Below are 15,346 nucleotides of genomic sequence, written 5' to 3'. Positions count from 1 at the left end.
TACACAGCAACATCTGCTCTTAAGCTGGAGCACCTCCCATACAAGGACAGGCTGACAGAGTTGGGGTTGTTCAGCCTGGAGAAGAGAAGGCTCCAAGTAGACCTTACAGTGACCTTCCAGTACCTGAAGGGGCTACAAGAAAGCTGGAGAGGGACTGTTCACAAAGGCTTGTAGTGATAGGACTGGGGGGAATGGGTATAAACTGGAGAGGCCAGATTTAGGCTAGACATTAGGAGGAATTTCTTCATCATGAGAGTGATGAGGGTCTGAAACAGTTTGCCCAGGGAAGTTGTGGATGCCCTATCCCTGGAGGTGTTCGAGGCCAGGTTGAATGGGGCCTTGGGCCGCCTGATCTTGTGGGAGGTGTTGGAACTGGATGATCTTTAAGGTCCCTTCCAACCCAAACTATTCTATGGTTCTATGATTCCATGACTTTCAGAAATGGGGCAGAACATCCTGCTCGGTGTTTGGCAGTTTTGTCCCCTCTTGGAGGGGAGAGGGGCTGCTGGCATCTTCCACTGGAGCCCACCTCCTTCTGACAATGTGATGGATACTGGTAGGGCCAAGAGAGGGGCAAACACTAAAACACTCCCTTGAAACTCATGGTGTTGTGCGTGTGTGGTGCCCACAGTCAGGCTGATCCTACAGCCACAGGCGTGGGGGCCAAGAGCAGCACCGCCAAGTCTTCGGAGCAGGGAAGGAGGAGGCAAAGAGCTCATTTCGTGGCTGGCTTAACGAGCCCGAGTCCCACAGGGCTCCTCGGTTCGGTTCCCTGCATCGAAACTGGGGCTGCTTTGCCTGGGCGGCTGCGGAAGGAGCCCCTAAGGAAGGAGCCCCTGCAAATGATGCCCCTGCTAATGATGCCCCTGCTCATTAGGCGCAGCAATTAACAGGCCGGGGGCTGCAGGGCTGCTGCGTGGCCGTGAGAGGGCACTGCCGGCGGGGAAATGGTCCTCACGGCTTCTCTGCCCCTGGAAAGGAGTTTGGGGGATGGGGGAGGGTGAGCCAGAGCAGAGATTTTCTTTTCTTTTGTTGTTTTTCTTTTTTTCCTCGTCCTTCACCTCCGTATCTCAACTATCTTTACTTTGGCACTGGTGAGGACACCTCACTGCTTTGCCTGTAAATTCCCCCCCCGGGGCAGCTAAATTTCTAACTTGGAGGCAAAGTAAGGGGTTGAAGAAGCCTGGGGAAACCATGGAGCGTTTGAACATCAACTGTAGCAAGAGCCAGGCCCTAGGGATATGTCATACAAATGCCAGCACAGATATCCCTCTCCATAATGTCCTTGCAGCAATACCTGAAAGATTCATGTAGGATGGTATGAACGTCAGCACATTCGCCCACTGCTGGCTTTTCATGACCATTGTGGGGCAAGAGAGATTTAGCTAGAGAAACAAAAACCAGTAGAAGCAGAGGAGCTCAGCTCTATGGCCAGAAGTAGTATTTATGAGCAGGAGAGATGGGTCTTTTGTTGGAATGAGTGTATGTCTCTCTTCCATCTGCAATGCAAGCCATTCCCTGGGAGATACTGCTTGCCTGCCAGTTCGCCTGTCTCCAGTGCCGCTTTCCTTCAAGCCTCTCACAGGAAGCATGAACCATCACCGTCAGCCCACAGTAAGAACCCGCTCCATCCCATGAGCTAATTGTGGCTCTGCCCTTGACACTCCTTGGGGCACAAGGCAAGTCCATCTGTGAATACCACTTTTTCCCCCCGACACACCCACCTTCAAAATAGGGAGGAGGTGCCTTTCCCCACTTTCCCCCATGCTGGGAGGTCATGGGACCTGCTCCCTGCAGGTTCTGGCTTGTCCTACTATGCACATGGAGCCCAATGGGCATCTGACCATCTGCCTGAGCAAATGACGGGTTTGTTTGCTCCCTGCTTGCGGCTGTGGCAGGGCTGTGCCTGGGTGTGACGCCTGCTGACCCTGACCGTGTGTTTGCACAGAGCTCTGAACAGATGCAGCGGGCCCTGCTTTGACAGAGGTATTTTTAAATCCGCTCGAAACTCTTGTCAAGCCAGCTGTTCTACAGGCGAGCTGAAGGGCATCGCCAAGGCCAGTGGAGGTAACGTACCCGGCAATCTGGAAATAAAGAGTCTCTATTCATAAGAGTTGACCAAGGCGCTTTCATGACCCCAAAGACATGTTCCTGCCTTCTGTGTGTCCTCAGAAGAAATACTCTATTCATCAGCAGGCTGGTAGCTCTCCCCAGGGGAGCTGTGTTGGAGAGTTGGCTGGTTTTCATTTCTTTAGCTATGAGGAGCTGGGCTGTGGTGCCACAATTGAGCTGGCACTGGTGCCTGTTGGGGAAGGACTTTGCTTGTTCCTGTCCCCTTGCTGGTCAGGTGCTTGTTCTGCCCAGCTACCTGTAAAAGACCTCAACACGCTGGAGGTGCCTGCTGGCACAGTATGACTGTTAAAAGAAGTAGGTTACGTGTCTGGCCATGAGACAGTGAGACTTCATTCCCAGGTCCAGACATGGGTCGAGGATCTGAAGACAAGCTGACTCTGCCCCATAGCCCCTGCGAGCATCACTAGCCAGGAGCACAAGAGGCACACCAAGGAAGGCTGGAGGCTGTGGAGACACACTGAGCCATACCTCAAGTCCTGCACCCCAGCAGGTATTTGAAGTCTCAGAGATGGCCAGGGCAGTGTGATGCTTTCCTGGGGCAAAGGCTCAGTAGTAAAGCCATCCCAGCTGTTGCCAGTGCTGTGCAGTGTTGGGAAACCAGCTGTGGGGATCCCGTAGCAATGGAGAATAGAGTGTTCGGCAGTGCAATGTAAGGCAGAGCAGTGTTTCACAGATGTGCTGGGACACTCCCTGTCCCCATACCCAGTACATCAGTCAGTATTGAGCTGGGTGTTTGGCGGGAGGGGAGCCACCTCCCCACTGTGGGGTGGCTGGACATGCCCATGGTTTGGCTGGAGCTGAGCTGGTGCTGCACCCCAGGCACAGGCTTTCCTCTTGCTGCCACTCACTGCAACACAGCCTGAGGTGGAAAAGATTCTTTTTCATGCGGCTTTGCAAAGCCACTCACAACTGATGCCATAGAAAAGTGGCTGGTTGATTGTTTTTCCTTCTTTCCCATTCCTGGAAAGAGGGGCCAGCTCAAGGCAGGCACTGTGGAGCAAGACCGTGAGTCAGGAGGGCTGGGCTCACCGCCTGCCTCTCCCCAGGGCTCGTTGGGGAGCCAGGCCAAGTCACAGCCCTGTGGGATGCTTGCTTTACAGCTCAACCACATGGCCAAAAGTGCTAAACTTGTCCTTAGCCTTGTCCCATCTTGCCTGCCCAGCACCCTGCTGAGTCCCTGGCTGGGACTGCTGCTGCCTTGCGGCCTTGTACATCGCTGGCTGAGGGATTCCAGCCTTTGTGGGAGGCAAGGCTCCCCTTCAGCATGGGCTGGGGTGGCAAGGACTTCAGCTCCTTCTCTTGCCCAGGCCACAGCAGCTGTCACCAGTGGGATTTGAATCCCATGTTCAGTTTGAGCCCCTCACTGCAAGAAAGACATCGAGGTGCTGGAATGGGTCCAGAGAAGGGCAATGAAGCTGGGGAAGTGTTTGGAGCACGAGTCTGGTGAGGAGAAGCTGGGGTTGTTTAAGCAGGAGGAAAAGAGGCTGAGAGGAGAGCTTACTGCTTTCTACAAGTATCTGAAAGGAGCAGTTGTAGTGAGGCGGGTGTTGGTCTCTTCTCCCAAGTAACAGGCAATAGGAAGACGGGGGGGTTGCACCATGGGAGGTTTAGTCTGAATATTAGGAAATATTACTTCACTGAAAGGGTTGTCAAGCATTAGAACAGGCTGCCCAGGGAAGTGGTTGAGTCACCATCCCTGGAGGTATCTAAAAGAGGAGTAGACGTGGCACTTGGGGATGTGGTTTAGTGGAGGACTTGGCAGTGTTAGGTTAAGGATTGGACTCAATGATCTTAAACGTCTTTTCCAACTTAAATGATTCTATGATTCCCTCTCTTGCTGTGGGGTTGGTCCTCTCCCTAGAGGCCCTGGAACACCTCACACCCAGTCTTAAGTGCTTGTGTTGTACCACTTGGTGCGCATGTATGGAATAAATGTGCAGGGGCCTGAGTAACTCCATAGCTCACTGGGCTTGTCACTCAGTTGGAGAGGAGCCCTGGATTTTCTCTTGACAGGTAGAAAGTCTTGCTGAGCCCTCTGCTAAGCTCCAGGACTTAGGCTCCAGCAGTGAAGGCCCTTAGGAGCCTGCATTCATCACAGGCATCGGAGAGTGCTGTGTGTCTCCTTCTCGGACCCCAGGAGTGCTGCAGGTCAGCAGAATTTCTGCCAGCCATCTGCTTTGACAGGAAAGCAACTGGCCACTTTAGGTTCATCAGTGTAGGAGAGAGAAAATGGGCTTTCAGATCACTGCTTGGTAGTAAAAGCAGCGAATTCTTGTGGTCTGTATAGTCCTCAGCTGCTTGGTGTTGTTCAACCGCAGGCAGCGTGTACAAGTCCAGTGGGTGATGCCCAAGGCAAATGCAGTGTGAGGTCCACACAGGGAAAGAGACAAGTGCCAAATTCAAGTCCAAAACTGGTGAAAGGCCATGGAAACCTGTATTTTTATGCATGAGTGCTTAGTCCAGAAGAGGGAGAGCTATTTACAATTTCTTTTCATGTCACAGAGACCAAAAGTCAGATCCCCTCTGCCTGATAATGGCCTACACCGCCAGGCATAAGACTTTCTGCAGGAAGATGCTTTGAACCAAACCACTGGAGTGTTTGTACATCATACATAAAGTGAAGCATTTGTTGGCCCAGAGAAAAAGCCTCTCTACTGATCAAACATCACTGTATCCTTTGGAAAGAGGCCTGGGTTCTCTTAGTCGTGCTTCTATTTCATGGACAAGAGCAAAGCACGCATTAGAGAACAAATGGGATCCAGATCTCCTCTCCCTCATGTGAGTGCTTTTATCATTAGATCATAAGGTCCAGGTCATTCTTTCCTTCCTATCTGATCTTGTCCCTGGAGCACACAGATTAAAAGGCTCACTTGGTCTTAACACCGACATTTTCTAAAGGCCAGAGTCCCCCGAGTCCCCACCTGCTGACATGTGTGCCATTACAGACAGGGAAGGCTGTTGCCACTTCTCATTAGAGTTTCCTTGGTTGCACAAACTGCCCAAATCCCAGGACAGAAGCTTATGGTTCAAAGAGTCCTGGAACTCTGCTGTATCAAATCAAGTTTCATGTGCAGGATTGTACATCACATCTTGGCACAGATTCATTCCTACAATCCAACCCCCTCTGAATGCTAGGTGGGAATTGGAACGGAGAGGCTGCAGCCCAAGCATCCTCCAGTTTTTTTCTCTCTCTGGACTACAGTCTTGTACCCTGGCCTCATTCTGATGACCTCTGTCCTGCAATCACACAGCTCCTGCAGATATTAATTTTACAGGGATTGTCTGTTCCTGGTTGGAGCAGTCACTCAAGCAGAGGAACTTCCTTGACTGAAAGCACCAAAGAAAATCAGGAGTTCTATCATTATTTCAAAATTGCCGTAGAAGAGACCTTTTTTTCACTTAATTAGGGATGTGCCTCTGCCTGCTGTGAAATATTCTTGTGGTGTATTCTTTATTTCATCTTCACCATTTCTTTTGCCTTCTTCTTTTGAAGAGCTAAGCAAGTTGAGCTTGGTGAAGACTCCATTACTTTAGGGTGTGTTGGCAATATTTACTTCAGGTTTGGCTTCTGCTATGGTAAGTTGCAAAGGGCCTGGCACATGTCATTTTACTGTAAGACCGCTCCCTTTTTTGCTCTCTTGCAGACAGACATGCACACACACACACACACACACACACCCTTATTCACAAGCCCTCCTTCCCACTTGTGGCCTTCTGGCTGCTCGCAGTGGAAAAGGCTGCCTTTGCAGAGGTCACAGAATGGGGCCAATTGCTCTTTTCCTTGTTGGCCTTGCATGCTTCTGCCTATGCAAACACGGGGTGTGGGTGTAACCTCCCGCCTCATATTACAGCGAGGTTGTGATGTCTTCAACTGCTTTTCTGTGTCTAGATTGTCCAGATGAGCAGCTCACAGCACTGACCACCCTCTTTATTTCCACAGAACGTAAAATCACAGAATGGTTGGGGTTGGAAGGGTCCTCCGGAGATCAGCCAGTCCAACTCCCCTGTTAAAGCAGGCTCACCTGGAGCAGGATGCACAGGAATGTGTCTAGGCAGATTTTGAATAGCGCCAGAGAAGGAGACTCCACACCCTCCATGGGCAGCCTGTTCCAGTGCTCCATCACCCTCACAGTTTTTCCTCACATTCAGATGGAACTTGTGCATTCCAGTTTCTGCATGTTACCCCTTGTCCTGTTGCTGGGCACTAAAAAGAGTTTGACCCCATCTTCCTGACGCCCATCCTTTAGATATTTATAAGCATCGATGTTTATGAATAAGAGATGCAGAGGGCACCTCTGCATGGGTTACACTCATTGTCAAGGGCAGGCATTCCCCAGCAACACACTGTAACACTATTTTCTGAGTGTAGGCTGGAAGCCTGACATTCTCGTGTGACTCCATGAGGCAATGGACACGTGTCTCCGTGTTAATCCATCCCTGGAGACAGCCCCAACCCAGGAGCTTTGAGCAAAGTCAAGTACCCTTTGATTTTAGGCTCCAGATCTCAAGGATCAGACTTAAACGACTAGCTCCGAGGCCTGCGATTCTGGAGATGGTTCTTTATTGACCCACAAACTACCACTGATAGCGAGCGCTGCCCACAGGGCTGGGAGTGAAGATCGTGGTCAGGCTGAGCTGGACCATGGCCTGGGTTGCAAAGCCCCTGCCAGCCAGAGCTGCAGATATGATGCTTGTAGAGTGCGTTAGCTCTGGAGAAAGTGCTTATCGCTCGCTCTCTCCATCTGCTGAAACTGGCTGGCAAAGGAAAGAAGAATTTAGCACTGCATGAAATCTGGCTACCAGAAAGGCAAGAGGAAAAAAAACAGAGAGAGAAAAAATGGGTGATCAGTAATCATGCCTTTAATAGCTTGTAAATATTTTTTTAAATTCCAGGCAACTAAGATAGACAGTTATTGTGTATCTCTGACATCTGAAAAAAACATGAGTCCATAATCGGTCCCGTTTCATCCCTTTTCTAAAGCACATAAATTAAAGTATCAGTCACCCCAATATACAACAGTTTTATAAAGGAAAAAGTCTTGTTCTGTTTTTACAGTTCAGTGTTGCCCTTTTGTCTGAAGCACTAGTTATTTTAGCTAGACAGCTGTCTTACAGCAAGTAGGAAAACTCAGAACCTAGGCTGTCCAGAAAAATTCAAGAAATTTCCACTCCCTGCTCTCAAACTCCACTTCCTAATAAAGCATCAGAGTAACATTTTCATTTCCTGCTAGAAAACAAAAGACCTCAAAACTCTTCAAACACACCTGGCAAATGCTCTTTGGACCACAGAGCTTATTAAACTTGAAACATCAACAGTGCAACCATTTCCCCCTCTACAATTTGAATGCAGAACCTAAATTCACATCAGGATGAACAAGGATGGAAAACGCCAGACAAGAAATAGCCTTTGGTGCCTAGAGCTGCTAAATGGTCTCCTGCACTTGATTTCAGTATCCAATAAATGCTCTCAGCTTTGAGAGCACCTGCAGCTCCCAAATGTCTCACGGACCCCGAGGCACTCAGCAGTTCAGGCTGAGGCCATTTCAGTATCCCCTTGCTGAACTTTGCTCAACCTCACCTCGCACAGCTGGGATTTGAATCCAGATGGGAAGGCACTGAGGAGCCTCCTCTCACCCTGGTGGTGGGGCTCAGCCATTTCAGTCACTTTGGCCACCACCAGTATTATTCCCACTGAAAGTGAGGACAGGCTTCTTGATGATTTTAGTTGGTGCAAGATCACTTTATAGCAATACAGCATTGGCCTTGGCGGAGGGGTGTTGATCTTGCCTTCTCCCCATCGGAGGGTTACATGGGCACCGTGCACACAGGGCTGTTCCTCATCGGTCTGCTTGAGAGCTGGTGGGAATGGCCTGTGCTCTAGCACGAGGAAAATCACATACAGGAAAATAGGAGGCAGGCAGAAACAGCTCATCTGGCTGATGTCTTCATCCATTCCCTAGCACTGAAAACGAAACCTTTCATCTAGGGGAAAAGAAAACTTAAAGATGAAAGAAAACAAAAATAAAGCAAAAATGTGATCTTTACTGGTTTTTTATCTCCCGCTGTTTTGACTATAGAACCTGATCTATAAGTGCAGCTAACTCCAGAGACAAAGGTACTCTTTCATAGTCTTGTGTGTGTGCAGCACTAAAGAAAACTCACAATTACAGGTGCAAAGGAACAACACTAACAGTCCTCAGAAGACCTACTCTGTGCACTCACCAACAGCTCAAGTTGGCTGACAAAGTTAAGCAAAGAGGTTCATTTTTCTTGAGCATAAATCTGTCAAACCAGCTTCTATTACAGAGATATTCTAAACTGACATAAATAATTATAGACTTGATTAAAAATAATATATTATTCTAGATTTTTTTCAGTTTTCATGTAAAACCCTTCTACTCCTGACATCTAGGAACAAAAGACAAAATAAAAACCAGGTACTTGCTGTGCCTTCTCAAGAACTATTGTGGTGTTTATCGGACACAGAGGAACTTAACAAATGAGATTAATGCCTACAGTGGAAAACGAGAGGAGTTCTTCATGCCGTTGGCTTTTTCAAGTCTCGGATTTGCTTAATCAGGTAGTTCTTCTCATCAGTGAATTGTTCATCATCTGTCCTCTCTTTCTGGAAGTTGCTCAGAAACTCAATTAGCTTGGGTTGGTTTTTCAACAGGATCTCCACAATAGGCTGTGTTTTGTTTGGACTGGCCACAAAAACCTAACATGCAAACAAATCCAGGCACAGAGGGATACACAGAGAGAGAGAGAGAGGAACATCAGTTACAATATCACTCTAAGTTATCTTCTAACAAGTCAGCTGAGGCTGGCAGGCAGATACTCTGCTGCTACGCACCTTATCCCAAGGCACACAGAGAGGACTTAAAAACACATTGGTTCAACAGCAAACTGAAGCAAAGCTATGCCTGTGTGTGGTAGCACTTCTCTTTAAATTTGCTCTTTGCTGATAAAGCATTTGATTGTAAATCCTGCTGTTGAGAGCGAGCTATCAGTTCTGAGCCTCTTCCACATGCAAGGCTTCGGTATAGAGAAATTAATTATCAGGAGACTGGAAAACCTTTGTGTCAGTAGTGATATCATTTCCATACTAAACAAGGCCTAAAATTAGACTTGTCAGCTTTGTTTTGGTTTGGAAAAATGTCAGAGGCTCCACTTCCCCTCGCCTAATCAATTCACAGGAGCATGGAAATTTCCAGCAGGAGAAGCACTGTGGTGTGCCCGGTGCCATCCCTGCCCTCGCTGAGCAGAGCAGGAGGGCAACGTGGGGAGGGAATGTGACACATCAATACTCACCTGGCAGAACCAGCAGTTCCGTGGCTTATTGGGCTTCTCAAAGAGTAATTTTTAAGAATAAACCTAGCCATGCTCTGATTTTAACTCTTGCAAAGCCTAAAGCTGCAGAGGACCCCCTACACCACAACACTGTTTCTTTAACATGTTCTGTGTGGTATGCGCTGACTGACAATAGGACACTTAGGGCTGGTTGCAAAGGCCAGTAGTGACAAACTCTTCCCAGGGACCTCAGGATGCCGCAGAGATGCAGGCTGTGTAGACGTCAATCCCAGAGGGTGGACAGGGTGGGAACACATGCACAGCACTCCCCCGGCCACCCTGGGAGGAGCTCCTACATCTGGCTCGCACTGAGGTTACCATGGCTGGTCAACAAACACCGCCCGAATGCTTGTGCAACGACATAAATAACTCAAGTTATTCTCTACCCGATGAGAAGAAATTAAGGATGGACAAGACTGGAAAACATCCAGTTTCCTTCCAAGCCTGTTCAAACCAGAATGAAAACAAACATCTGTTGACAGTACAGAATGGCATGTTGTCTGGCCAAATGCAGGCGGCACTACCGCTCGCTTAGCCTCCGGGCTGCTGGCTCCAGACCCGAGGCTCTTCTGCAGGTCCATTTATCTCCACTGAGATGATGCCCACATGAAAACCTGGGCCACATCCAGCTGCACAGGGAGGTGCTGTGTTACACAACAAGAAACATGCACACACCATCCTAGGGAGCTGTGTTGCAGGCTCTCGCCCCCAGAAACACTGCCTCATAAAGCCTGGGACAGGATTCCTACTGGACCCACCGCTAGGTTTTGTACTCCCCAGTTATGGGAGCAGTTATAGAAGTGGTGTGGAAAATGCCACACATGGGGAATATGGGGGAGGAATTGGGCTCGTCACAGATCAAGTGCCACACTAAGTACTTCTGCTCAAGCAGGGAGGTAAGACTACCTCTACAGCTCTCTAGTCTGTGCCTTATTTAGGGAACACGAATCTTGAAATCTCATGGGTATGAATGCTTGTCTCTGGCTGAGAATGCATCAGTTCACTAACTCAGCTTGAGCAGCCTCATGATGCAGCTCCCCACATCCTGACCTACAGCAGGTCACCGTGCTGATGGAGGCTGGATACTTCCAGGATCTGGACTGTGATAATCCCTGAGTTGTCTGGACAAGATTCCTTTGAGAAAATTAGTACCTAAGCCTACAGTCAGGGATCAGGAAAGTAACTGTTACCAATCTTCATTAAAAGTTTTTAGTTTTGGGGTTCAGTTCCCCCTTTGTGACCAGGAGGAGTAAATCACCACGTACACTGGCAGGACCAATATTTTCAGAATTAATCTGATTACGACGCACATGGGATCCATTAAAAAAGACCTGACCTTGAAGTACTGAACATTTTCCTTCAATGAATATTAGACCACCTTATAATGATAACTGAAGGCTGACTCTCAACAAGAAGAAATCTAAATCTTTCTTCTTGTAAAACCTATCTGGTCTGCAAACAGAATTGGAAGGTTTTAGTGACAAACCTTGTAAATACCAGCATTTCATATTGGTTCCACAACTGCCATTACCACAGCGAAGAATTAAAAAACTTAGTCGAATAGAAGACATCACATCCTGCTCATCTCCCTGCTCAATTATTTATAGATTTTAATCTTCCCCTTGCAAAACCTTCAAACTGAACATTCAAACAAAGATCATCTTGACTGCCAGTCCTGCTCAGTGTCAACAGGGACTTGTAAAGAGAGAATGTTAAAGGATCAGAAAATTCCTGAAATGTTATTCAATACTCTGGCTAAGCAAACAAATTCTGCCAGCATCAACTAATCAGCTTCACAAAGCACAGGATTAGGACCACCATGAGATTTTACTTTTAAAAGAGGCCCCTTCATTCAGAACTCTGTATTGTCATAGAGGAGGAAATATATCCCTGAAAATAGAAATCTTTATTAATGCTATCTGGAACATTTCTACTAAAATGAAGTTCAACTGAAGTTAAAACACTTCACAGAGAACTTTGTTTCGCCCATGGTTTTATTATGAAATGTTGCATGTTTTAGAGCACTTAATTCAGATAGAAGAGAGAGACAGAGACCCAAAATAAAGAAAGCACTTCTATTAAAATTCCAACTCTAAAAATAGATGCTTCAGCAGTTTCATTTTGGAATATTTGCAAAAGGCAACTCCGAAGCTTCAGAAGTTTTCTCTCGTCTCCACTAGAAGTCATACACTGTATTTCTTCAAATACCAAGATCACTTGATTAGAGAATCTGACCTTGTTTCCTTACAATTAATAACAAGGCATCACCATCGTCTGGGACTACAGCAGAGCAAAAGCGATTACAGTGGTTGGATACCCTGGATTGAGTATTTTAAGACTTACCCTGGGGTGACGCACAATCTTACTGCGTCAGGAAACTGGACACAAGAGGTGCCTTATGGTTCATGTTGCTTATAGCACAATGCTTCCCATAACACTTTTGCCCTTTAAACCCTCCAACTAAGAAACAGAAAGGACACATCCCCATAAGCGTGGCTTAAGCTTTGTACCAAGAGGAAACTATCAGTGCAGTCAAATTAGGTGAGGCCATTTGCAGAGCCAGCTGCAGGAGGTAGCTGTGTGACATGCACGAAAGAGAATGGAAAAATGAAACTAAGGTCACGAAACACAGTGTACCCATTCTATTTTTAGATTTAAACAGTAAAATATATTTTGTTAAATGTCTATTTAAATACAAGAAAGTTGCATATTCCCAGTTCACCGCTACAGGGTGTTTTCCTCAAAATAATCTAATCGTTTATGTGAAAGCCAAGAGAGCTTTTTATTTGCCTCTATTTCTAAATGTATAGGGTTAAAGGAGTACCTGCACCATGTTCACATATGTCTGAAAGCTTTGGTCTCCCCTACAGGCAAACTCAAAGCAGCCTCCACTAATAACTTTCACAAAGCCATCATAAGAGCTGGACAGCCCTTCCCAACACTTGATTCTCAAGAATCAAGTGTGAATGTTCAAGACTGAGACCTCTCCACTGAAATCAATGCAGAGAAGAACTGCAAAACCTACAATGATGGTGAGTCCATTGGATTATTTATGGAGAAGGAGGAAGGGGGTGAGATTCATTAGCCTTTCCTAGTGATTAAATAGTGGCTAATCCCCATTGTCTAGGACATCCAGCCTTGGAAAGCAACTGCAGGCCCTTAGGATGGTGCTGCAAGGCAGAAGATCCATTTTGCTCAGGCAAAAGGAAGAGAAGGAGTTGGAGCTGGGGTGGAGATCAAGCACGTCCTCAATGGAGAATGGAAGAAGGCACTGCAAGAGGGTACTCTGTTAGTTTTCCTTTTCCCACCCAAAGCATCTTGGATGAGTGAAATGTTCTCAGAGCCTGAAGAGGCACTGGCATATTCAGCCATGAACTGTTCCTGCAAAATATTTTTGCACTAGAGGTGCTCATCATTTTCATCTCTGTCTTACAGTTTTGACTCTTCAACAATTAGAAATTGCCTCAGGGAGGTAAGAGTCATATGCCTTTTTTGGGTCAGCTGGGGCATGGGAGTGTTGGAACCTGGAAGCTTACAAAACAAGCACTTTTTCATTTCAACGGTGCCTAACTGGTGAAACATCTAAATCAGGTAACTTAAACCCAAACCTTTTGGCAGTTCAGACAGAGCAGCAAGTATCCACTTCTCAGCAGACCTTTGATTTCAAATCACTGTGCTTAGTCTACTGTAATTTCAACCAGGACTGCACAGATATTTTGCAATCATAATTTAAAAATGCAGGCACAGTTTAAAATTTACGAGATTAAAAGCTGAGGACAAGATTCCTCTCCCAGTTACATTACCACGAAATTATTACAGCTGAGAAGAGAAGGCTCCAAGGAGACCTTATAGTCACCTTCCAGTACTTGAAGGGGCTACAAGAAAGCTGAGGAGGGACTGTTCACAAAGGCTTGTAGTGATAGGATGAGGGGCAATGGGTATAAACTGGAGAGAGGCAGATTTAGATTAGACATTAGGAGGAATTTCTTCATTATGAGGGTGGTGAGGCACTGGCACAGGTTGCCCAGGGAAGCTGTGGCTGCCCCATCTCTGGAGGTGTTCAAGGCCAGGCTGGATGGGGCCTTGGGCAGCCTGATCTAGTGGGAGGTATCCCTGTGGGGTGAAACTGGATGATCTTTAAGGTCTCTTCCAACCTAAACTATTCTATGATTCTGTGACAAGAGAATCAAGTTGAGGGACACTAACCCAGAAACAGGAGGCAGGGATACTGCAGAACAAGGCACAACTAGCCAGTAGTGTTCTCCCCCATTCTCTTAAATATTTAAGAATTTCCTTCAGTGATTCTCAAGAAACTAGAACTCAATTTAAGAAGTAAAATCAGAGGAAAGTGCTCTTTCCTGAAGCACTCTACAAATGCAGAATGCTGTTCTCTATAACATACCCTATAACTACCCCGTCCACCAGGGAGAAGCTGAGTACTTCTACATCCACCTAGCCCAGATCTCCAGTAAGGACCTAAAAGGGCAACTCCACTGCACCTCTAGAGTTATGCTAGTGTGCTGCTGGTGGTTATAAATGAGCAATTTCCAGCTGATCAGGTTCTGCAACTTCTCTACAGCAAGCACTGCACATGTGAGATAGCGTGAGGCACACCATGGCACCATTTAAATGCTGCTGATGGGAACTGTTGAAAAAAAAAACCCAGCATCTCTTGGAGGTTACTACCTGAGGACAGAGTTTGGCCCTCCAAACTGAAGAAATACAACATTACCACCACACACTGTTTTGCTGGACAGCTGAAGGCCTCAGTGTTATGTCCATGTGGCAGCAATCACAAGTGGTCAAGCAAGGCTGAGCCTACAATATTTCCACTCTAACTGGAAATGGGATGCAATGCACTGGAAAAGGAAAGGAAGGAAGGAATGGGAAAGCAGAATGAGAGAAACAGCAATGTATGACATGGTTGCACACTCGAATCCTTTCAAGTTATTCCAAATCCTTTCAAATGCTTCTTAAAATAAGCAAAATCAGCTGTTCCCAAGGCCTGTGCCACGCATATCATTATTTCAGGAACAGCAACTCATGTGTCTCGTACATAAAAATCTGGCATTTACTTACAGAGCAGCTAAGAGAGCCCAATCCTCTGATCCCCTCCCTTCATAGGCATCTCAAAGGCTGCAAGTGTTTGGAACCTAACTGTTTTCTTATCTCGGAACCACATACCTCCTGATAAGGAGGAGGAGTAGAAGTTACTGACAGCGGTTCAGCTGACTGTGGAGCAAGTCAGCAAGGGAACAGCTTACCAAGCTGCTTATTTGAGGGAGAGAATTTTTTTTTTTTTAATGCTCCTTGAAGCCTTTTATTTTGGAAACAAAAAGCTTTTTGGAGAAGCTGCATATCCTTTAAGCTTCCACACTGCAGATCTGAAAGCTTGTTTCCAAATCAGAAATGGCAGAAGTGCAAAACGCAACAAGTCAATCTGAATTTGTGGAAGGTGATGTAATCTTTTCACAACAACATGCCTTTTGGTGTGGTCTGGTGTCTTTCCTAACCATCCTGGGGAAGGATATCCTCTCGGGTTCAATATTCCTCTTCTGAAAATCGTTAACAACTCTACTTACAAAGTTCCAAATTAAAGGTACTTTTGCATAATAAGAATGCAACTCACTGTCTGTCCCAGAGCAGAGGACTTTTTTGGTAGAAAACCAGTAATTTTTTCACTTATTAGTATTAATCATCCTGAAAAAAGGGACACTGGCTGGGTCTGGTAATTGACTAAGACTGCATTAACGATCATTGCAAAAGGATGGAAGGATTAAACTCATTTCAAGCTCAGATTTACCAAATCTTTTTTTTTAAAAGCAAATTGTGTTCACACTGACACACAGCACTAGCATCATCT

General features: G+C 46.6%; 1 protein-coding gene across 3 annotated transcripts in view; it reads right to left on the bottom strand.

Moving 5' to 3' along the window:
- Positions 1-6,971: 6,971 nt before the first annotated feature.
- Positions 6,972-15,346, bottom strand: part of CAB39L (calcium binding protein 39 like) — a 72,912-nt gene continuing 64,537 nt past the window's right edge. For all 3 annotated transcript variants that reach the window (XM_054077937.1, XM_054077927.1, XM_054077947.1), the window contains one exon: positions 6,972-8,851. In XM_054077937.1, the coding sequence (XP_053933912.1) occupies positions 8,672-8,851 (180 nt within the window). In that variant the 3' untranslated portion in view covers positions 6,972-8,671. The remainder of the gene's footprint in view (positions 8,852-15,346) is intronic.

The sequence above is a fragment of the Cuculus canorus genome, chromosome 1, assembly GCF_017976375.1.
Source record: "Cuculus canorus isolate bCucCan1 chromosome 1, bCucCan1.pri, whole genome shotgun sequence".
NCBI classification, from domain to species: domain Eukaryota; kingdom Metazoa; phylum Chordata; class Aves; order Cuculiformes; family Cuculidae; genus Cuculus; species Cuculus canorus.
Note: the sequence above shows the minus strand (reverse complement) of the source record. Positions and strands in the feature narration are given on the sequence as shown.